A 24,051-nucleotide genomic window follows, 5' to 3' on the forward strand; every position below is an offset into this window, starting at 1 on the left:
TATGTACCTTATAATCATATGTAACCATAGAATACTTCCTCGCAGAACACAAAATCCTCTGTGCTCTGCAAGTATCTTCAATGATATTTGAATATGGGCCAATACCACTCAATGGTGATTGCTTCTTGTAGTTTTCAATTTGATAAACTGCTCGTATTGCTTTTCTCATCACTTCCAACCTCTCTTAAAAGATCACTAATTACCACTGTTCATATTTACACATTTAACCAAAGACGCATTTAAAGCAGTTAAGCATTTAACTAAATACAGCCAATGAGTACATATGTGCTTAAAAATCTTTTTTCGCTTCACTATCAGGCACCAGTTTAAATCTATCTTTACTTTTAGCACTTCTCCCTTTAAATAATAATAAACATCTACCAAGTATTCATCCACTTTCAGATGGAGCATACCTACTTTTTAGGGCACAAATTAATAAGACGACAAAAACAGCCTATTGCCACAAAGTGCTCAATCCCCTCTTTTAATACCTTTGTTACTCCAGTTTTTAGGCCTACCATAACTGGTGCATTACCAATAATAAGTGCCAGACCATTTTAAAGGACTCACACATACTTTCATGTTTTTCAGAAAAATATTCCAATGTTGTAACCTATAGTCATCTTCCAGCACTGGTACTGAGAAATTTACTCTTGATTAACGTTTTTATATTACGATAAATGGGAAATAGCCATTTATTAGTTTTATAGCCCATTAGCTTGATTACCACCATCTGTAGCAATCTAAAATGGCCCATTTTTAAGAGCCATCACTGTAATTTAACTAGCAATGCCTGCTGAGTTTGTTCTTCCACAAAACAAATATTTTTGCTATTTCACTATTGGGGACCACATTTCTGTGAAACACTCGTGCATAATCAGCACAAGTCAAAGGAATATTATGTTCTATGACAAAAGATGCAAATACACATTCAGCACATGAAGGACACCATCAAACACAAAATGCAACATTTTGCATTTATTTCTATGCACTGCACAGTGCTATTAAGCTTATTTGGTTCTTTACAAATGTCTGATTACAATGAATTTTCTACTGCTAGAAAGTGAAATATCACTTTCATCTATATATAATACAAAAGGAAAGTATTACCTTTTTCAGATTTTCCATGTATTACACCATATTTTTTTTTTTTGGAATCCTCCCAAGACACTTAACTAGCTTCGCACCACAAAGTTCAATGAAATATCACATAACACACCGAACAACTTTTCATGGAGAGGTTTTTATTTTGCAAAGTAAGCTGGCAGCCAATTCGTTAATGAAAATATGTAGAAATTTGCAATATAGGATGCTGCAGAAATAATGGTGGGGATTTTCAAAACTCTATCTTCAAATATATGAAACACATCCCATTAAATGTAGTATGCCTACACGTGCAAACTCAAATAGTCTCAACAATGGGCACCCAGTGTTAAAACACTGCAACATATTAACAACAGTCCATATCTAATGACGTAGTCACCCAGTCATGTTTACTCGGAAGGAAAAGGAGTGTTGTTTTGTTGTTAGCCGAGCATAAATGTGCTACTGCTGTTCAACAAGCATTCAGACATCAGTCAAGATCCACCACATGACAACATTAGATTTCACCATATTAAAAAAAAACAAGTAGCATTTTAAAACAGACAAGACTCGGAAGGTCAATAACATCAGAAGAAAGAGTGGGACTATTACAACATCCTGCATTCATAGCCTTCAGAAATCAGTCCATTTCGAGGATTTAGTGTCAGGCAGGCAACATTAACTACAAAATCATTTTGTAGTAGTAAACGTTTTTGTAATTAACAAAAAAAAAAATGTCATTTGACGTTTTCTTGGTTTACCGGAAATGTGCTTATAGCCCAAGCTAACTTGTAAACTACTAAAGAAATACATTTCTATAACATGATATGCATTGTTATTTGTAAAGTTACACTAAAGTTGTCTCAAAACAAAAATGCAATTTTGTAGTTAACGTTGTATGACACTAAGCCCTCGATTTAAAGCCTTAAACACTTCAATCAGGTCTCCTCACAATCTGGTTGCTCTTCTCTGCATCCATTCCAATAGATCCACAGCTTTCAATAAAAATTTAAGCAAGGCTAAAAGCCTCAGACTATGGAAATTTATTAGACATACAAATTAGTGCATTGCATCAAGTCTGTAAGTAGTAAGTCAACCGAAGTTGATTACATGGCATCACTTTATTTTCATTTCATATTGTAAATGCCTTCACGAGTTGCCTGTTTGTTATATTTCGAATAAGTAATGCTTCCCCAATAGAGAATACTACTGTTACCTATTTTCAGTGGATACCAGACAGCCATTTCAGGGCTATTTGACCCTTCATTAGTGGGTGGGTAAGTATTCAGTGAACTACTGACAATCCAGTTGTGAAATTAACTCCACAATGAGAGATACCAAATGGTGTACAGTAGTTTAAAACTCAATAAAAGTTTAGGGCAACTGACACATACTGCAACAAGTCTGTACATAGTAAGTCCACTGAAGTTGATTACATGGCATTATTTTATTTAAATCTCATATTGTAGTAGTAGTAGTAGTAGTAGTAGTGGCACATGATGCAAGAAAGCAAGTGTAGGAGCTTATGCAGCATCAGCCAAAAAAAAAAAAAAAAAAAATGTGAATGCCTTCACGAGTTGCCCGAGGCTTTCAGCCCAAAATTTTTATTGTTTCAAGCTACTATACACCATTTGGAGTCCAATATTATAGAGTTAATTTCACAACTAGGTTGTCAGTCATTATACCAGAGGGTACCTACCCACTGATGAAGGTCCTTTGTATCGTCTGCAAACTTGGACATTAAGCTTGATATACCATCATCAATATTATTTATAAATACAGAAAACAATAATGGACCCAACACTGAACCCTGAGGGACTCTACTAATAACATTAGTCCACGATGAGCGGTGTCCATTGATTACCACTCTCTGTCTTCTCCCCCTCAACCACCGCTTTATCCATAGCAGCAATTTGCCTCCAATGCCACACTGCTCCAATTTGTGCAGAAGTCTTCCATGTGCAACAGTATCAAAAGCCTTTCTAAGATCCAAGTATATAATATCAAAGTTATTCCCTGCATCCAGTTCTTTTGTGACTGCATCATAGTATCCAATCAAATTGGTCAGGCAAGACTTCCCCTTAACAAAACCATGCTGTGTTTGAGCAATAACTGAAGTCTTGTCTAGATGATCCTGCAGTGCTTCTTTAACCAGTGCCTCCATTAATTTTCCTGGAACAGAAGTTAAACTCTATAATTACTTGTGTCAGCCTTTGATCCTCCTTTGTGAATTGGGGTCACATTTGCACATCTCCAGTCTATGGGTACCTCCCCTGAGTCCATTTCCCTTCCCCATTTGTGAAAGGTGAAAGAATGTTAATATCCTAGAGGTTATGATGAATTAAGAAAATTATGGGCTAAATTGCCAAGCCAATATAAAGTGGGGAAACTGTAAAGTAAAATTAGTACAACAAAATACTAATAAAATGAAAATGGTATAGCTGTCATCAGATATGGGGGGGGAACATTTTTAGTAAATGGTCTAATATAGGTAAGGCAAAAATGCTTGATCTGATGTCAGCTGAAATAAATATTGATATATGATCAGGTATTACATCAGGAGACTACACCTGACCATGTATCAGGAACTGTGTTTCTATATTTGTCAAATTTCTATTAAATAATTTTTCTATACTTTTCATCTTTCTGTGTCTAATTCTTAGTTCTTCCCGTTCATTTAAATAGTGTAATAGGAGGGTGACACTATTCTACTTCTACTGCTATTTTTCTTTATTTATTTAAAATACTCCTTTTTCCCTTCCCCATTCTCAATTTAATATCTCATGCTTATACCATTTGCTTGTTCTAAATCTATTTTTTAAAATACATTGTACAAAATTAAATCTTACACTAAATTCTACATATTTATATTAACCATTTTTATCCCAACTCCATACTTATTTTTACCTAAATAAATTACACCGTGTTGGGACTACCTTGTCCATACTGTATTAGAAGGTGCTAATTTCATTTTTGTTGCCTTTTTTTTTTTTTTTTGGCCTTTCACTTTTCTTCTACTACTATGGAAAGTGCATTTAAGTTGAAAGACCCTGGTGAGTGCATGTCACGTATTTGCCACTTCAGGTGCCGTCGTGAGTTGCCAAGCACCGCAAAAAAAAAAAAAAAACAAAAAAAACAGTGCACTAATCAAATTTGATAACGCATATATTAAGGGTTTAGTATCAAAAAAATTTTGCGCCCTAATTAAAACCACATTGTTCAAACCGCACTAATCAAGGGTTTCCAGTAATATATATATATATATATATATATTTTTTTTTTTTTTTTTTTATTAACATTTGCTACTACCTGGCAAATAAAATGAAGTTGCCCTCATTCCAATGATCCAAATGCATAAACCAGAAGACAAATATATAGAACTGAAACAGCATTTCTTAAATGAGGCTGGATATTCCAGAAGTGGGATAAGTTAACCTAGAAGTACTCGAATTTTCAGGCAGATCAGGGTGACACCACTCTAGTCTACCCAAAAACATGTCTGAAAGAAGACTATGGGTTCTGAAGTTGGATTATATATTCCCTAGGGATTAACAGGAGAGCAATCGCAATTTCATGCCAATCTAACTTTCATTCAAATAATGGCTAAACAGCCAAAACTTTCATTTATATAAATATAAATTTTGTTAAATACCACTTAAACTATAAAATTTATAATAATACAGATCTATAAATAAAATAAACAAAAGAATATTATAATTACTTTCTCTCAATACATTTGCTTCATGTTCATAGATAGAATATTCCATCTGATCTTCCAGCTGTTGACGACCTTCTTGAATTTCTTTATCCCAATTATCACGCTTCTGCTGTTCAAGTTCATAGAGTTTCTTCCATCGCATTGCAAATTCATATTCAAAGGATCCAATCTCAGCAAGACGAGGCCCAACTTCTCTTTCTTTGAGATACTGTTTATTTGTTTTTTGAAAATTTTTCTCTGGCAATCCATCATCTTCATCCCTCTGCTCCAGTGGTTCAACAGTCACTGGTCTTGGTGAGCTAAAGACAAATAACTGTTATTCAGTACTGCATTTTATAACAATTTTAACGTGTTAATCACCTAGTAAAACAAGCCCAATTATTATAACTTTTCACTAATATATCAAAATTATCCACAATCAGCAAACTACAGATGCTTAATAATACTGAACAACAATAAAGCTTTGTCAAAATAGAAATACGGTGAATTTTGCATATTTTCTTAATGCCTATTTCGAAGTTGCAGCCTGTTTTATCATAGCAACATCAGTTCACAGGATAGATTTTCTGTTAACAGGACTAATTGGAACTGCTGACTGAGAAGTTCTGAAGTCATATTTCTAGATCCTGCTGAAAGAGCAGTTGACAGACTAATCTATTCCACCTGCTTCCTATATGTCATATGGATATAAACATTAGCAAAACCTACTTAATACCTCATGGGGCCACCTTTTGTCCATAATACAGCCAATACACATCTTGGCATGGACTCCACAAAGGTACTGTAGGGTGAACTGTGGTAGTGCTATCCATGCTTTGCATTGTGTGTCAAATAATGCCAGCACATTGTCAGGTGGATGTTTTCTCCAGTAAGTCCCAAACAAGCTAACTGGGTGGAGACTGGCTGAGGTGGGTCTCATGGTCCTGAAACCAATTACAACCTACAGAGCCTTGTGGCATGGAAAACTGCCTTGTTGATAGATGCTGGAGTTGCATGGGTTCTGTCATCATGAAAGGGTGTACTTAGTTGGTGATGATAGAAACAGAGATTCCCTCTACCCATTGATTAACAGTGATCAGTGGATCCAGGGCATGCCACAAAAAAGTCCCAAAACAATCACAACACTGCATACAGCATGTCAAACACAAATAGTGCATCCAGGTGCCATGGCCTCACGTTGCTTTCTCCAAATGTGGATATGCCCATCAGCATAACAGAGTTGGAAGCTGGATTCATCAGACCAGCCACAAGATTTCCAGTGTTGTGCTCCAGTGTTGTTGCTGATGTTCCTATGCAAGGCAGTTTCTTGTGTTTTGCAGCGAGCATGGGTATTTGTAATGGCAGTCGACTGCCATAGCCTATACGAGCTAACGTCCAGTGCATGACCATGTGGATATTGCCACTCCTACATTGTACTGGGTGGTTAGATAGACCACTGAGTTGTGTCACTGCTGTGTTACAATATGAGACACACAATGCTCACCATGGGCATCGATCACATGTGGCTATCCCATATGACCTTTGGCTGCTTGTTGAACTACTGTTGAGTCACTCACAATAGACTCATGACACCACAGAAGAGGAACACTTAAACCACGTTGGCCTTTGTTGAGATACTGGCATCTGCATGTCTCACCCCCTACCCATTCTTCCTCACATACCCAAAAACGGATCACCACATGTGCAACCTACAATCTCATACCAGCCGTTCCTAATTTTGAACCTTCACCAGCATCACAGACCAGTCCATTCCTACACAAAGGGTTTGCTAATGCAAAGCCAACTCAATGTACAAAGCAATCCTCCCACAAGTCAGTCAGAAGTGGGAGAGTTAACATTGTTCCAAAGCAAAATGTGTGCTCTTTTTATAGTGTTTGGTGCCATTTGCATTTGAACAGTTTTAAAATTTCACATAAGTGTATTAATTCAGCAGATAGCATGTTATGTGCATAGTACTCAGACCATTAAATATTACAGTTGATAATGCCCTATTTAAAGAAAACATGAATTTTATTTTAGCTGCGAATTAGGTGATCAGGACAAAAAGTAGGCTTTTCATATATACTACCCTAATTGTGCCTTGCATCTCAGAGTCTGGCTAAAAAAAAAAACTATAAAACAGAGCTGCAACTGACTGTTCCTATTGTGTGGAAGGGGCCAACCACTCATGTCAATGACTACTATTTTGGCATAACTGAAATTGAAGGAAAATGAAAGGGAAAGAGAAAAAACTAAATATTCAAATATTGTGTCAGCTTTCAGACCAGTCAATGATGAACTGCATGATCCTCCAGTAACCTAGTCAGTAGAAAAGAATAACACAGATGATCTAAAGGAAAGTCTACATGAGATCTGAATCAGAATAAAAATGCCTAGACCCAAACAGCCCTCACCTTGAAATTAATTTGAATCTAAGGTACAGGCAAAGCTTTTGTGATCTGAACTGAAGAAATACAATTTACTACAAAAAGATAATTATATCTGTATTGCATGAACAACAAAAATGGCTTTCTTCATGTTTTGCTATGGAAGATTCAACTTTGTTACTGTAATGAGGTTCATGCCAATCGAAGAGAATATAAACCAGGAAAAACAAACCATAAACTTAAATTAGAAGGGATTCTTTAACCCTTCTAAATTAAGCCTAAAAGCTGTGCTATTCCACAATGAAAGCATACATCCATCTATACCAATCAGTCCACATAAAAGAATCCTACGAAAACACTGATCCGTCCCTTAAGAAAAGTACAGCACGATAAATATACAATTTGCAGTATGCAGAGATTATCAGCAGCCTTTTAGGTATAAGAGGTTGCTGATAATTGAAACTAAAACCATTCACATTATGAAACTAAAATTTGACTCCCTCTCACAAATGATGACGTAGCACACATCTTTTAAGGGCACAAAAGGTGATATCGTTGTACTCGTTGGAACTAATAACATTAAGAGTAAGAGATCTGCAGATTTACTCAACAAGTGCAGCTCAATGTTGAAAAAAAAGTCGCGAGTTAGGTTTGAACGTGAAAGTGTCTGCAAAACTGCCCAGACACAACAGGTGGGAGTATTTGATGCGAGCCTTGTCGATCGATTCAGCCCTGGAGAGATTGTGTAAGGCTCAAGGGGCAGAATTTTTTTCAGCCTGGTCTGTGCTTGTTGACTGGAGAGACTGCTTCTACAGGGATGGGGTAGACTTAAATAGAAATGGTACAAGAATGCCATTGAACCAGTGTTAGGTGGGTTGGAAAACTGCTAGCTTGGGGGGGGGGATACACTGACTAAAAGGTTAATAGTGGCCAGAGGCATAGACAAAAGTGATTTTTGCACTGCTCCTATTAGAATGAGCAGCAGCCTGGAAAGCAAGTCAATGGAGATTTCCAAGACTGCAGGGAGTCATAGTGGAACAAATAAATACATGGGCTGTGTTATGGTAACTATTTGTTAATCTTGTTACCTCTACTCTGCCAGACAGTGACTGGAGGCAGTCCGAGTAGTGTGTATGCGGGGAGCATTGTCAAGGCCACGTTATGTCAAGGATCTGGGTATATTCTTACCCGATGTACGCCATATCCAAAAATTTCATTACTTCATACAGCATGTCCCACCACTTTTTCTTACTATTGAATACACTATGAATTGTCAAACTAATAGAGCAAGCTTATCTGCGAAAAGATCTAAACCTCCCAAGCACTTCCTAATTCATTTCACAAATATACGTGGTCTCAATTCTAATCTCAACGATGTCCATTTCCACTTGCAGTCTGCCAAACCCCATGTACTTTTTCTGACAGAATCTCAGTTATCGGTTGATTCAACTACTGCTCATCTCAGATGCCCAAATTATTCGCTGTATGATTCCTTTCGCCTCAAAGGTGGTACTTGTGCATATGTCCATTCTGATATTCCCTGTCAGAGATTTGGCAATTCGGAATCTCCTCTCTCTGATCTTTTCTGGCTTAAAATCTCTCTACCTCATTGCGTCAAATTCATCTGTTGTCTCTACCGTTCACCCAATTCCACTAATCACTTGGAGCTCTTTGACTTCCTCTCTTTGCAACTTGACTTTCTCCAGTCCAACTTTCCTAACAGTGAGGTAATTTTCCTTGGTGATTTTAATGTTCACAACTCCAGCTGGCTTCCGTTTCCTAGTCACACCGACCCAGCTGGTCGAGATGCTGAGGCTTTTGCAATTACTAATGACCTTGCACAGATTGTTCATTTACTTACAAGAATACCGGATAATCCTAATCATACAGTCAATACGCTTGATCTTTTTCTCACAAACAACCCTTCTAAGTACACGGTCGAAGTGAGAGGTCCTTTAGACACTTCAGATCACAACTTGGTGATTGTCACTTCTCCAATGGAACCTTTATCTCATGGCTATTCCCAACCTCGTGTTGTTTAGCATTACAAGAATACAAAATGGGATGACCTGCGAGACTTCTTTTCCTTGGTCAGATTACTGTTTCAAAATTTCTGATGTCAACGTTTGCTCAGATCGTGTCAGTGAAATTATTCTTGCAGGAATGGAATCCTTTATCCCACACTCCACTTTAAAATCTCGTCCTTTAACTAAACCTTGGTTTTTCAATAAATGTGCTAAGGCTGTTCAAGAGAAGAATGTTACATATCGTAATTGGCTTGTTTCTAATTCTCCAGTTTCATTTTCTGCCTACACCAAAGCTCGCACCAATTGTAAAGCAGTTATTAATCAGTCCAAACTAGAGTTTGAACAGGCTAAAAGTAGAAATCTTGCTTCTTGCCCTAATGGTAGCCGAGCATTCCGGTCTCTTGCCAAGGCTATTGGCCACAACTTTTGCCCATCTCTGCTCCCACCTCTGTCCAAACCAGATGGTTCTGCTGCCACTTCAACCAAGGATAGAGCTGACCTGCTAGCATCCCATTTTTCTTCCAACTTATGTATTAATGATCTTGGTAAAACACCTCCCACAAATCCCAACACGCTCCATTCAATGCCTCCTGTGGTCTTCCGTCAAAAGGGGGGGGGGAGACAATGACTAATAGATTAACAGTAGCCACTGGCAGAGGTGAAAGAGATTCTTGCACTGCTTATATTGGAATGAGCAGAAGCCTGAAAAACAAGATGCATGGTATTTCAGAGACTGCTGGGAGCCATCGCGGTACAAGTAAACACATGGGTTGTGTTAGGGTAGCTAAGAATAGAAACAGGTGCAGGTATACTTGCGTGTACACCAATGCTAGGAGTTTAGTAAATAAATTTGATGAATTTGAGGTATTGCTCAAAACATCAAAGGCAGATATTGTTGGGATATCAGAGACGTGGTGTCACACAGATATAAGGAATGCAGAACTGGAATTTGGGGAGTACAACGTCTACAGAAAGAATAGACAGGATAGGAACGGAGGAGGGGTTATGCTATTAGTTAAGAAACACATAAAATCCAAGGAAGTGAAGCCAGTTGACATCGATGGACAGGGCAGTGTCGAGTCAGTTTGGTGTGACATAAGCATAGGTAAATCAAAATTGAAAGTACGAGTGTGCTATAGGCCTAATGACTCTGATGAGTATAATAAGATACTGTACAGGGAAATAGAATGGGCCAGTAAATCAGAGAGTCTTATAATGGGGGATTTTAATTTCCCAGATATTGGCTGGAATTTCTGGGTTGGTCACTCACACACTAGAAAGGCTTTTGTGGATTTATTGGATGATTGTTTTCTACATCAGCATGTTTGGGAGGCAACTAGAGGGAGTAATACTCTTGATCTGATTATCAGTAGTGATTCTTCATGCATTAAGAATCTGCAGATAGAGGAACCACTAGGTGGCAGTGATCACAGTGTGCTGAAGTGGGATTTACTCAAGGAGTTAACTACCATCAGAGGTAAAGGGAAGGGTTTTTGCTTTCGTAAAGGCGACTATGATGGTCTGAGACAGTATTTAAATTCTATACAGTGGGACCAACTGATGATGTTACCAACAGCAAATTCAAAATGGGAAGCATTCAAGGAACAAATCTTGGAAGCTACCAGGCTTTACATACCAACCAAGAAATATTGTTCAAGGATCAGGCCTAAATGGTTGTCAGATGAACTAATGAGACATATGGCAGAGAAGAAAAATGCATGGGATACATACAAATTAATGGGTGACATGGAAGCCTATGATAGATATAAGTTGGTCTGTAACCAAGTCACAAAGGAGATTAGGCAGGCAAAGGCAGATTACGAGAAATCCTTGGCAAAGGATGGAAAGAAAAACAGAAAAGAGTTCTTTATCTATTTAAACTCAAGAAGGAAAGGGAAGAATCAGATTGGTCCAGCGGATGTTGATGGTTCAACAATTGAGGATCCTGCTCAGGTGGCTAACAATCTAAACGAGTATTTTGCATCTACATTCACACATGAGGAGTTATTCAGGAATGGGAATGTCGTAGGTGAAATAAACATTGACAGTGAGCTAGATGATTTTCTAATAACTGAGAGGAAAGTGGAGGAGAAATTGTTGAGGATAAACATAAAAAAGGCACCCGGGGTGGATGGGATCTATCCAGTTATATTAAAGGAGGCAGCAAAGGAAGTAAGCAAACCCCTGGCCATAATTATGAGAGCTTCTTTGACTCAGGGGGAGGTACCCATAGACTGGAGATGTGCAAATGTAACCCCCAATTCACAAAGGAGGATCAAAGGCTGACACAAGTAATTATAGACCTGTTAGTTTAACTTCGGTTCCAGGAAAATTAATGGAGGCACTGGTTAAAGAAGCACTGCAGGATCATCTAGACAAGAATTCAGTTATAGCTCAGACACAGCATGGTTTTGTTAAGGGCAGGTCTTGTCTGACCAATTTGATTGGATACTATGATGTAGTCACAAAAGAACTGGATGCAGGGAATAACTTTGATATTATATATTTGGATCTTAGAAAGGCTTTTAATACTGTTGCGCATGGAAGACTGCTGCACAAATTGGAGCAGTGTGGCACTGGAGGCAAATTGCTGCTATGGATAAAGGGATGGTTGAGTGGCAGAAGACAGAGGGTGGTAATCAATGGACAATGCTCAATGTGGACTAATGTTATTAGTGGAGTTCCTCAGGGTTCAATGTTGGGTCCATTGTTGTTTTCTGTATTTATAAATGATATTGATGATGGTATATCAAGCTTAATGTCCAAGTTTGCAAACGATACAAAGGTTGGCAGGGTTGTTAAGGACACTACTGATGCTATGCTGCTGCAACAGGATCTGGAAAGGTTGAGCAGATGGGCTGAGAGGTGGCAAATGAAGTTTAACATTGACAAATGTAAAGTACTACATATGGGAAACAGTAACCCCAGATCAACGTATCAACTCTGTGGTACTACGCTGACAGTGGTAGAGAATGAAAAGGACCTGGGGGTAATTGTGCAGGCAGATATGAAGTTCTCTGAGCAGTGCAGACGAGCTGCAAGAGTAGCTCATGGTGTCTTGTCAATGATATACAAAAATTTTTCTAGCAGGGATAGGGATGTGATTATTCCCTTGTATAAGGCATTGGTCAGGCCACACCTAGAGTACTGTATACAGGTCTGGAGGCCTCATTTCAAGAATGATGTAGAGCTGCTGGAACGAGTACAGAGAAGGGCAACAAGATTAGTGAATGGAACAAAGGGGTGCTCTTACGAAGAAAAGGCTTAACTTTTGCAAATTACAGTGTCTGGAGACTAGGCACCAGCAACGTGATCTGATTGAGGTGTATAAAGCCTTGAATGGTTTGAGCATGCTCAATGCTAATGGGATTCTTCCTCTTGCTCAGAATAATCACCTGAGAGGGCATAAATTCAAATTGAGGAAAGACAGATGTAGGATAGACATGTGGAAATTTGCCTTTATAATTTGCATTAAAAAAAATCCAAGTGCTAAAAACTTGTTGTCCAGTGTAATTAGAAATATAACAAAACATTGAGCCTGACATTAAAAGTACAAACCTCTATTTACATTTTTATAGAGTTTTTTTTTTTTCCCTTGTATATATAATGTGCACAAATAATTAACTACAAAAATTAATTCAGCACTTTCATTTTGCATTCAATCACTTACAAATTAACAGCTGCATACTATTTTTCACCTTTCTGCTGTTAAACATGGAATACTGTATAATTTACAATATCTTGCAATTTCATACATAAAAATTTAAATAAAAATAATGCCAAATACAAATAAGTCACTATATTCAGAAATGAAGCTGATTTTGATAACAGTAAATATTACTAATTAATTTACTTTATTTTGTGTAATGTGTTTGCATAATACCAAGAAATAAAACCCCTTGCAGATAATTGCTAATGCATATCACATTTAACAGAATTAAATATGATATATCTCCCACATATTTTCAATATTGCACTTGTAAGATTTAATAGCTTTTAGATTTGGCAAAGATAATAATTCTATGTTGTGGTTCAAGTAGCACAGCCATAATGCATATGAAATAGCAAGTAATGCAGTAATGCTATAAAACTTTAGTTATCCATTTTTCATGGATAACTAAATCCTTTAGATAGCCATGAAAAACTGAATTAAGTTTTCAGATTGCACTAGCAGTTAAGTAGCTGGTAAGACCCTTGCAGATTCCACTGATAATTATTATTTTTTTTTTTTTTTGTTAGGTGTTGGCACATCAGCTTCTGTGGCCATAATGCACCTCTAAAGGTTTTTGCAGTACAGTAAACCCCCGCTATTCGCGGGGTTTACGTTCCTGAGAAATGCCGCGAATACCGAAAACGCGAATACTGAGTTATGGCTCCCATAGTAATAAAGGGGTTCCGTTCCAAAGTATGAAATACTGTATATAATAAAAACTAGTCTAAGATTTTGTCTATGTATGTGTTATATGTACCTTCATAATATGACTATGTACATAGACAGTACATAGTGAAATGCAAGCATATGGCATCAAAATGAAAATAAGAAACAATTTAATATTAAATGTAATATTTATTAGAAATTTCAAACAAATCTTTCAAACCAGCGTCTTTGCTAGCTAAAAAACCTATCCCGCCAGTGCTATCACCAGTTTCGCTAAAGCGTTGATAAGGAGTTTTGCGTTTTCGCGAATGATGAGTGAATTTAACGGAATTTTATTTTGAGTTCGGTCTTCTATCCACAGATTTAAAGTTTTTTCCATTTTTTCTAATTTAACATCACGAGTTAGAGCAAATTTTTGAAGCAATTAGCACGTTTTCACGGACACTACGGCGGACTTTTTCTTCCGATTTCTTGATTGATCGTACCGTTGACTCATTGATTTTATAATGTTTTGCCACTGAGGAGACACTTTCACCATTAGAAATTTTATCTAATAACTCAATTTTATTCGCTAATGTCATCACCTTCTTTGATATTTTCACATTTCTCTTGTTATTCGTAGTCATATTTTTGTAGGGGTTAGAAAGAACTTGTCCACAATAAAGTCACTTTCTTCCGTTAACACACTCGAAAAAGTCTGTTTTACACTGCAAAACGGTAGATTTATCACTTTTCTCAGCATATCAATTTATAAATTTATTCAATTTATAAGCATATAAATTAAAAGCAAACGACGAAACCTTCCATAACAAGCGCATAACACATATTGAACAAGGATTAGCGAGAAACATTCACGCTCGCGATTTTGTCACCCCTCTTCCCCCACCCACTGAGCGCTGTTTTGACCGGGAAAGATAATTTTAGCCACGCCCATGTTTTTTTATGGCGGAAAATATTCACGGCGCTTTAAAATTCACATTTTTTAGGTTTCATTTTATATTAAATCGGCGATCGCGAATACGCGAAACCGCGAATACAGATACCGCGAATAGCGGGGGTTTACTGTACTCTGATCCAAGTCCTAGGTGGGATTCGAACCCGCGACCTTCGGGTTGCCAGACAGGCACTTTACACACCCGGCTGATAATTATATAGAAAATTACTATTCTTGCTTCACATTGCACGAGTTAGAAACAGTTAAAAAAATTTTAATGCCTTAATTCCACCTAGTAATCAATGGATGATCAAGAGATTCACTTAGAGCAGTGGTTCCCAAACTACTGAGATCTATGGACCCTTTCAAAAATCAAAAAAAGTTTGCGGACTCCTATATATATATGTGCATATGTTTGTTTCTGTGTGTGTGTGTGTGTGTGTGTGTGTGTGTGTGTGTGTGTGTGTGTGTGTGTGTGTGTGTGCGCGCGGTGCATATACACTAGGTTTTCTGAAAAGCAAATTCAAAGATCTGTTTAATACAACAGATTTAACTTTATTCTTATTTTTACATAAATGTATAACAATTACTTTATTTATCATCAATTTGCTATACATAGAATGAATAACTTAACCAGTTCCAGTTTTGCAGATCCCCTGGAACTGTTCTACAGACCCCAGTTTGGGAAAAGCTGACTTAGAGAGCTAATGTCAAATAAGCACACAACACTACAAAACAATACTATATGTTTTTAAAAAGAAAATATAACAACTGTTTAAATCATGTAGTTTTTGAAAAATAGAACACTTCTCTCTCAGCTGATGGCAACATCAGCAGTGCAGACATCAAGAATTATCCCATGCCGTTTCTGTAAACAAACATTTGACTTTCAAAAAACTGGAGAAAGGGATTTTATAAGCAGGAGGAAAACAGGATATTTTTTGCAAAAAGTAGGGTGCTTCTCAAAAAAAAAAAAAAAAAAAAAAAAAAACTTAAAAAAAAGAAAAAAAAAATTTTCTGCACTAAAAATTATATTTCACTAGCAAATACACATTTTCATATTAAACTACATCCACATAAACTGTAATGTACTGTTATTTAACAGTACATTACAGTTAAATAAAAACATAAGCTTACCAAAAATTTTCTTTCTGTGGGCTTCCTGCTTGGATATCCTACTGTATGTCAACTAAGTTTGATGCTTCAAAAAAGATACTGTTGCAGACTTCCCCTCTTCAGAAATGTTGAGTCAAAGTTCTGTCCATAACAATGGTCATGCTAGTTACATTTGACTATCAGGAGCATTTGCAAAGCTTCACCAGAAAGAGATTTGAACTCAGTTTTTCTTTTTCTAGCCTGGCCCTGCTATGGGGAGTTGTTAAGATGCAGATAGATTTCACACTTCCTTGTGAGCTTGTCAGTTCCCCAACCACGTACCACTGTACATCAATGATTTCTAGTTTCATAATAGTATCTGATAGGTTCTCACAAAAACTAACAGAAGTGATAGTAACAGTAATAATATTCACCACATGATGCAAGGAAGCCACAGGCTTTTGCTGCTGCACTGGCAAAAAAAAAAAAAAAAACAAGTAGATAAGAAAATACAAATTATATGCTTCCCTCCTCACATAGGTAACTATCCAGTTGACCTTTGAATTTATTCAAACTATCAGCCTCAACTACCTGCAAGGGCAACTTGTTCCAGCAATCAACGACTCACTAGCTAAAAGAAAACTTCCTACAATCTAATGCAAACCTCAATCTCTGTAATTTGAATTTATGACCCCTAGTTCTGGAATTCTTTGTAACAGTGAAAATTTCACTCTCATTCATTTTACTAATCACTCTCAGAGCCATATAAACCTCAATCAGATCACTTCTGATGGCTGGTTGGCTCTGTAGCCCAAAACTGGAGTCTTTCATTATACAGCCATCCGTGCCATTCGAGTTGACACTCTTTGAACCCATTCAAGAAGCTCGATGCCTTTTTTCGGATTAGGTCTCCATACTTGAACACAGTATTCCAAATGTGGTCTTACAATTGCCTTATACAGTGGGATTATGACCTATCTATACAGGATAACATTCAATATATCATTGACAAGTCACCATGGGTTTTCCTGGCTGCCTGTTTACAGAGTTCAGAAAATTTCATATCTGTTCGTAGTGTAAACTCCCAGATCCCTTTCCTCCTCCACTGTTTTTATTCAACCCCACGAAGTGTACAATTTATTTGTGAGTTGCTATTCCCCAAGTGTAAGACCTTGCATTTAGCAGCATTGAAACATAACCGCCACTTCTTTGATCATCTTTGAAATCTGTTCGTCATCCTGAAGGAGTGCTGTTTGGCACTGATCATCAACGACTCTGCCAATCTTTATGTTATCTGCAAATTTTGACACAATCCCTTTATCCCTTTGTCAATGTCATTCATGAAAATAAGAAACAACAGTAGTCCAAGAACTGATGCTTGAGGAACCTCACTCCTGATGTTGCATCAATCTGAAGAATATCTAATCACAACTGTCTGCCTTATGCCCTGCAGCCACCCAGCAATCCTGCAAATAATGCTACAAAATATCTACTGCTTCATCTATTTCTTTATCTTTAAGAAAACCAATAAGTACTGGAAACTTATATGCAAAACTGATGCACTGCCAACTGATGAGATTTGTGTTACCTAGCATTTATAAGAACATTTTTCAATGGGAATTGTGCATTAGTGAGTAATGTGCAACTATAAAGTACTTCCTCACTGAGAAAAGAAGAGAATCTTCTCTTGTTTTAGACTCCCACAACCTTGGAAATAGACATCCTTTGACGAAGTTAGAATCAATCTGATTTATGAATGAATTTTCAGAATGCAATTTGGAATATTTGAAAACTGTTGTTAAAATAAATTTCACATAACATTCTTTAACATATCCAGGAGTAATGACCTTAATATATGGACATGGCATACACTGGACTGAAAAAATACATACAGATTTTAAAATGCTGGCATGACATTTAAAAGAAACAAGTGAACTGCTTTATTCAAGCCAGAAGAGAAACATGAGACTTTCTGCACAAGGACATCATGCCTAAATTTATCAACTTGCTTGGCCTATTTAAGAATGCTTTCAACAGAAGTTTGCAAGTCAGAAATTCTTTTTCTTGGTGAGTTAATTTGTTTTGTTTCAAAACTTTTGGTTCATGAACTGTATTTGGATTTGAGTCAGTGACACTCAAGTGATCGCTTGTACTTTTCACACTGATAGCTCAGAAAAAAATGTGCTCGTATAGCTTTCCTAACCACTTCTAACCTTAAACAGACTTGTCAAAGGTTGCCAGTGTTCTAACAGTCTAGTTCAGTGGTTTTCAACCTTTTTTTTAATAACGGCACCCCTAAGTAATTTATTTTATTTTACGGCATCCCTACTCAATCTACTCAATTTTCTGCCCTGTTAGATCCAATTCTCTCTGTGTGTATGTATGTATGTATGTATGTATATATATATTATATGATAGTTATTACAATAAAAATAATATTTCATGATACAAATTATATATATATATATTATATATATATATATATATAATATATATATACACACACACACACACACATAATAATTTTGTTCTTTATATAGAGGTACTAAGTAAACATCAATTATAAATCACCACAAAATTAAAAAGATACTGTACACCGTTTTATAATGAAATAAACATAAATAAAAAAAATAAGTTTAAGTAACTTAAACCCAAATTATGTGGCATCCCTAGAATGTTATTGCGGCACCCCGGTTGAAAACCACTGGTCTAGTTGCACATTTAGAAAGGCATGCTACTCCCTTTTCAGCACAAATTAAATATATGACAAGGAAAACCTATTACCACAAAGTGCTCAATCTCCTCTTTTAATACCCTTGCTACTCCAGTTTGTAGGCCTACCATAACAGGTGCATTATCAACAATACATGTCAGTGTTTTGAAGGAATCCCACATGCTTTCAGGTTGTTCAGCAGAAAATGTACAACGTTGCCTTGAAATAACTTTGATTACTACCATCTTTGGCAATTGAACATGGCCCATTTTTCAGAGCCATCACTACCAATGACAAAATATGCACTACAGAGAACAATGCTATAATTGCACATTCCTCTTCTGAAACAGATTACCACAGCACATCTGACAGACAATTCATTGACAAAAATAAGCAGAAATTCACAAAATGAAAAGAAATCTAATTTTAAAATGTTTATTTTTGTGAAAAGAAAAAAGGCAGAAAAAAACTGAGGTTTTGCAAAAAGAGAATTCTGTTACCAACTATATATGACAGTGAGACAAAGAATGGGCAAATTGATTTAAAAAGATGGCTTCTCCATCCAGAGTGTTGGCAGCTATGCCACAAGCTTATCTTTTTTAAATAAATTACAAATGTGCTTCTTTCTGCACCTGCCCTGAAAGATGATTTTAGTGGAAGGATATAGGATATCTGAAGCTTTCAAAATCTGAATTCCATAAGATATTGATTAAACAATAGTATTTTGTTCTACACAAATGACATGTAGTTCTCAAAGACTAGACTGGATTTTTCTTTTTCTGATTTGGAACCAAGGGAAAGTATCAGTTTGTGCATCCCTAAATTCTTGCAAAGTTTTTTCATCACCTAACAGTGTTCGTTATAGGCTGGAGAAATATGCAGGCTAACTTTTAATTAAATATTTTTGCTTTATATGTGAATGATTAATGATTAATAAGTCTAGCACTGTTGCTTATATTTGAAGTAATGCAATGTTCACCAACACAAAAGTACTGTCCAATAACTTATGATTTAACGAGCCAATGTGTAGGACATTAAGCAGCAAAGAGCTATCCGAAGGGTAGCTCTGCTGCTTAAGGTGTCCAAGTGAGACCAAATTAAGGTTCTAAATAAGTGTCATAAAAAGCTTCCTGTCAGTACCTTGGGAAACAGCGAAGACTGAAAAACCTAAATATTCTATGATCAGTCTCTTAGAATATTTAGTTTTATTTCACACAATCCAGAGATAAGCTACAAAGTTTGCATTATTAAGTAATAAACCCTACTGACAAATACTGTTTGGATTTTTGCAGAAATGAGTGCTGCTTCTATCCCACTGTATCATACAGCAGAATAAAAATCATGGGATATATTTGCAGTGACCAAAATTTCTTTCAGTAATTAAAAGGTGGAGTAACATTTCAACCATATTCGTGGTCTGCAAATTACAAGGAATGAGATCATCAACATATACGCATTTCAATTGTGTTTGGAATGTCTCACATAATGTTAATTCTTATGGCAAATAATACTGCAACAAAAATGAACCCCTGAAGGATATCTCTGACAAACAATTTTTTACTTAAAATATTTTAGTAATGCACTAATTCAGTGGTTTTAAACCGGGGTGCCACAACAATATTCCAGGGGTGCCAAATTAAACTTATTATTTTTTAATTTATATGTTTATTTCATTATAAACAGATGTACAGTATCTTTTTAATTTTGTGGTGATCTATAATTGATGTTTACTTAGTACCTCTATATAAAGAATAAAATTATATTGTATATATATAATTTGTATTATGAAATGTAATTTTTATAATTATATTATTGTAATAAATATCATATAACATATTTTTTAATATTATATATATGCAGAGAGAGAGAGAGAGAGAGAGAGAAAGAGAGAGAGAGAGAGAGAGAGAGAGAGAGAGAGAGAGAGAGAGAGAGAGAGAGAATTGAGTAGGAGTGCCGCAAAATAAAATAAATTACTTAGGGGTGCCGTTATTAAAAAAAGGTTTAAAACCACTGAACTAACTGCTTTCTGTGTGTTCGAACGAATCGAGGTAATAGGTCCTGGAAGCCAAAGATATTAAGGTCTCTAAAGACAATGTATACCCAAGTGCCACCAAAGGCTTTTTTTGATATCTAAATTAAAAATGACCACATTTTATTTATGTCAGCTTATAAATACATTGCGGATGTTGCCTCAGCCTTAATCACCTTGTCCAATAATTGACCAATTCTTGCAGAACTTATACTGATTGGTTCTCATTAACTTTTTAGTTATTAAGAATGACGTGAGTTATTGTTGACCATTTTTCCTAAGTTTGACTAACCAGCTATTAAATGAAAGTGGTCTAGTAAAATGATAGTTATTAAATATTTATATTATATGATAGTTATTTGAAAGTAAGCAGTGCTTTCATAGCTTCAGGAAGACTAAAACAAATGAGAGAACAGCAGCAAGTATATTTTCTTAAAGAGATTCAATTGCACTTGCCAACGAACTTAAACTTTTTACATTTTTCAAAACAAAATATTATCCATATATATTTTGTAGGGTCATAAAAATTTTGCTATTACATCTACTTTTTTGATGTAAATCATCACTTTTTTGCTAATTTACAAATCATTTAACAAGATAATTATCTTGTTAAATATTTTACATAGCATATTTTTGACAGATATAAAAAACCTCCAATCTTCACAGTTATGCTTGTGATCTAGAGAGCATCCATTAAGTCATCAATATCAATGCATAAGATGAGATAGTCTGACACAGGAAAAGCTGCATTAAATTCTTTTAGTGGCTGTAATATTCAAATATGTTATGTTGTGCTAGCAAGTTCCATCCCTTTAATCTCGGACCTAAGAACACAGCACGACTCACAGAATGATTTAAGTTTCAAATCAGGTCATTCACAGTTACACTCGAATAATCGAATGAAGTTTATTCTCTTGGATTAGTATATATGTTCTTCTTCCTTGCCGAACATTTCCATTTGTTTGTCATCTTCACAAAAAAATCAATGTTTGCAGCAGCATAGGAATTAGGTAGTGATGTCATCAGAACAAGCTATCAACCAGACTGAAGAAGACAGATTGAGACATTGAATCTTCTTACTTTTACGTGAAAGTTAGTTTAATTAAATGAAAGTTAAATAAAGTTAGTTTTACATGAAAGTATTAGTTAAACAAAAGCAAGTCCTCAAAATGGTTGTTTCCACCACATCATTTGCACTATGAATGGCATGTATTTAATTTTATCATTCAACCATCCCTTAACTCACTACATAACATACACAAACATGTGGGGCACAAGATTTATTTTGATCTTTTTTTTTTTTTTCAGCCAAAAACAAAAAGATAAGCTTTTCTGATTATAGAATTTTTTTTTTCTAGCCATGTAAATAACAGGCAGTTTATTAACATGAAGACATGGTTCCTGTTGGCCATCCTGATTACCATGTCAGCCGGTGGTTGACATGGTAATCAGAATACACACACACATCATACCATCATTCATTCATGCAATACTCTGAACTCAGTTGAGTTTCCTACACATGATGAATTACAAAAACACAGAGACAACAGACTTCATGTATTAAATACAGTTCATTAATTCTAAGTGTAGAATTTAACATAGCGCCACTTAGTAGGTCAGAACATGTCAAGGTGTACCATGAACTGTCACATGGTAAGAAGTGTCACCTACACTCATGAATGACTCAATGATTTAAGGTCAACAGGTTTTGCCAGCATCTGTGAAAACTAAAACGTTCACATGCAATAATCAGCTTTTAATGTAAAATAATGAAATTTTCAAGATATTCGGAAGTAATACAGAAAGAAACTGAAGTTTTATCATAGAGCAGATTCTTTAACTTTTTAAATGACTAGGTTGTTAGTAGTGACAGTTGATGTTGCAGAATGATTCAGCTAGGGTAGAGCTTAACAAACATGCTGCCCTTGATGCCTACACACTTCAAACAGTACATGAGTGACATCCATGACGCAGTCATTCTTAAGCAGTCAATAAACAAGTGTAAAAGTAAAGGCATATGAAATTAACAACTGTGCCATATTGGCATACTGAGTGAACACTCTTGGCCATTTGCAGCAACACTTGGTTTTTGTTTACAGACGTTGCACATAGTTTTTGTTTGTTGCTTGTACTGGGGTTAGTTTATGTACATGGAATAAACATCTGATAAAAAGAACTGATATTTGTTACAGCCAAGTCCAAAAGTGTTCACTTTTAGCTATGAATTTCAGACTTACTTTTTAGCCATTTATTTATTTTTATGCAGGTATTAAAGGAGCTGAAAAACATTTTAACAATATACAGTTCATTGGATACACTCTCAAATACAGGTAGTAAACATGTTAAAATGGGTGTCACAAAAGTGGTGCAAAATTTTTCCATCATATAGGCATTATGTTCACTCTGTTTTTCTTTTGCTGCATGTGTTGATATAACTGATCGATTAACACACAATTATTGAGTAATATATTAAAATTTTGTGGCATTTCTTCACATAGTTAATACTGGCAGAAAGTGAGCTCCAGATAGTTGTGTCAGTGATTTCTTTCTCTTTGAGAGGTAATAACTGACAGTTTATTTCAGATGGCCTTGAGTAAGCTTGTGCTTAGCATCGCACATATTTTCCCACTCTTATTCCTATCGACATGTCTTTGGGCTGAAACAAAGGGAGTTACATACTGTTGCATTTATTATCAACTTAAAGAAATGGAACAAAAAGAGTGGAGTGTCAAATAAATATGAAATTTTGGGCGTGGTGTTAAATTATTTTTAGCACTTGCATAGTATGTCAGCATCAATACACATGAATGGAAATACTGCTAACAAGAACTGCAAACCTTCTATATCACATGTAAAGATCATAAATTACATTACCTGCAAATTAACAGGTTCACTACACCTGATACATATAAACATCAAACAGTACTACAAGTGCTGTAACACAGTACAAGTTGTGTAGAAGTAAAAGCATGTGAAATTAACTGTCAGCCCACTGATTGAACTCTGGGCTATTAGCAGCAATGCTTTTTGTTTATAGCCTGGTATATACTTTTCAACTGCATTCTTTACTTGTACTGTACATAAACATTCTTTCCATGTTTATGTACATGGAATAAACTTTCGATAAAACTGAGTTTTGTTCTGATTTACAGCTCAGACCAAAAGTAAACTTTGTTTCAGCTACGATTTCCAAACTTTTACTTTTTAAAATTTTCAGAATATTATTTCTTCACATTCTGAGAATTATGGCACATTAAATAGTTTCTCGAATATACGTGGAAGTGTGTTAAATAGGTTTCCTGTAAGAATGCCTGGTGGAGTATGATGATCAGTTACATTATGTTGATTGTCAGTGCTTCTATAATTACAATGAACAATGCCTGGCATTATCTGATTATAAAATCAGAGGAAGGGGAAACATTTCACCATAACGTAAAAACCCCACACAATTCCAGCTGTCGGTATTATCACAAATTCAATAAGATCTCTATCAGTTTATAATAGATTTCATTAACAGAAAAGCCTCATAAACAGGAGACTGCTAATTGTTTTATGGTTGTGACCTCCAGAAATCCAACCATGTGGTATGGTCAGAGACAATCACAGGGTAATCTCGAGTGCTGGCCTATTCACTTGACAGCTGCAGTTGGCATTGTCCACGCGTACATGCATTAATTTTGAAAGTGAGTTTCAAAATTAAAGCAAAAA

At 35.9% G+C, this 24,051-nt stretch overlaps 1 protein-coding gene across 4 annotated transcripts in view; it reads right to left on the reverse strand.

Moving 5' to 3' along the window:
• The window catches only part of LOC150081292 (splicing factor, proline- and glutamine-rich-like), a 288,175-nt gene that overhangs the window by 255,678 nt on the left and 8,446 nt on the right, over positions 1 to 24,051 (reverse strand). For all 4 annotated transcript variants that reach the window (XR_016547290.1, XR_016547292.1, XR_016547291.1 and 1 more), the window contains exon 3: positions 4,805 to 5,100. Coding sequence is in view for 1 of the 4 variants with exons in the window: in XM_090379613.1 (XP_090235739.1) it covers positions 4,805 to 5,100 (296 nt within the window). In the remaining 3 variants the exon portion in view is untranslated. The remainder of the gene's footprint in view (positions 1 to 4,804; positions 5,101 to 24,051) is intronic.

Source organism: Mastigoproctus giganteus, chromosome 8 (assembly GCF_048544385.1).
Source record: "Mastigoproctus giganteus isolate SK-2022 chromosome 8, ASM4854438v1, whole genome shotgun sequence".
Taxonomy (NCBI): Eukaryota; Metazoa; Arthropoda; class Arachnida; order Uropygi; family Thelyphonidae; genus Mastigoproctus; species Mastigoproctus giganteus.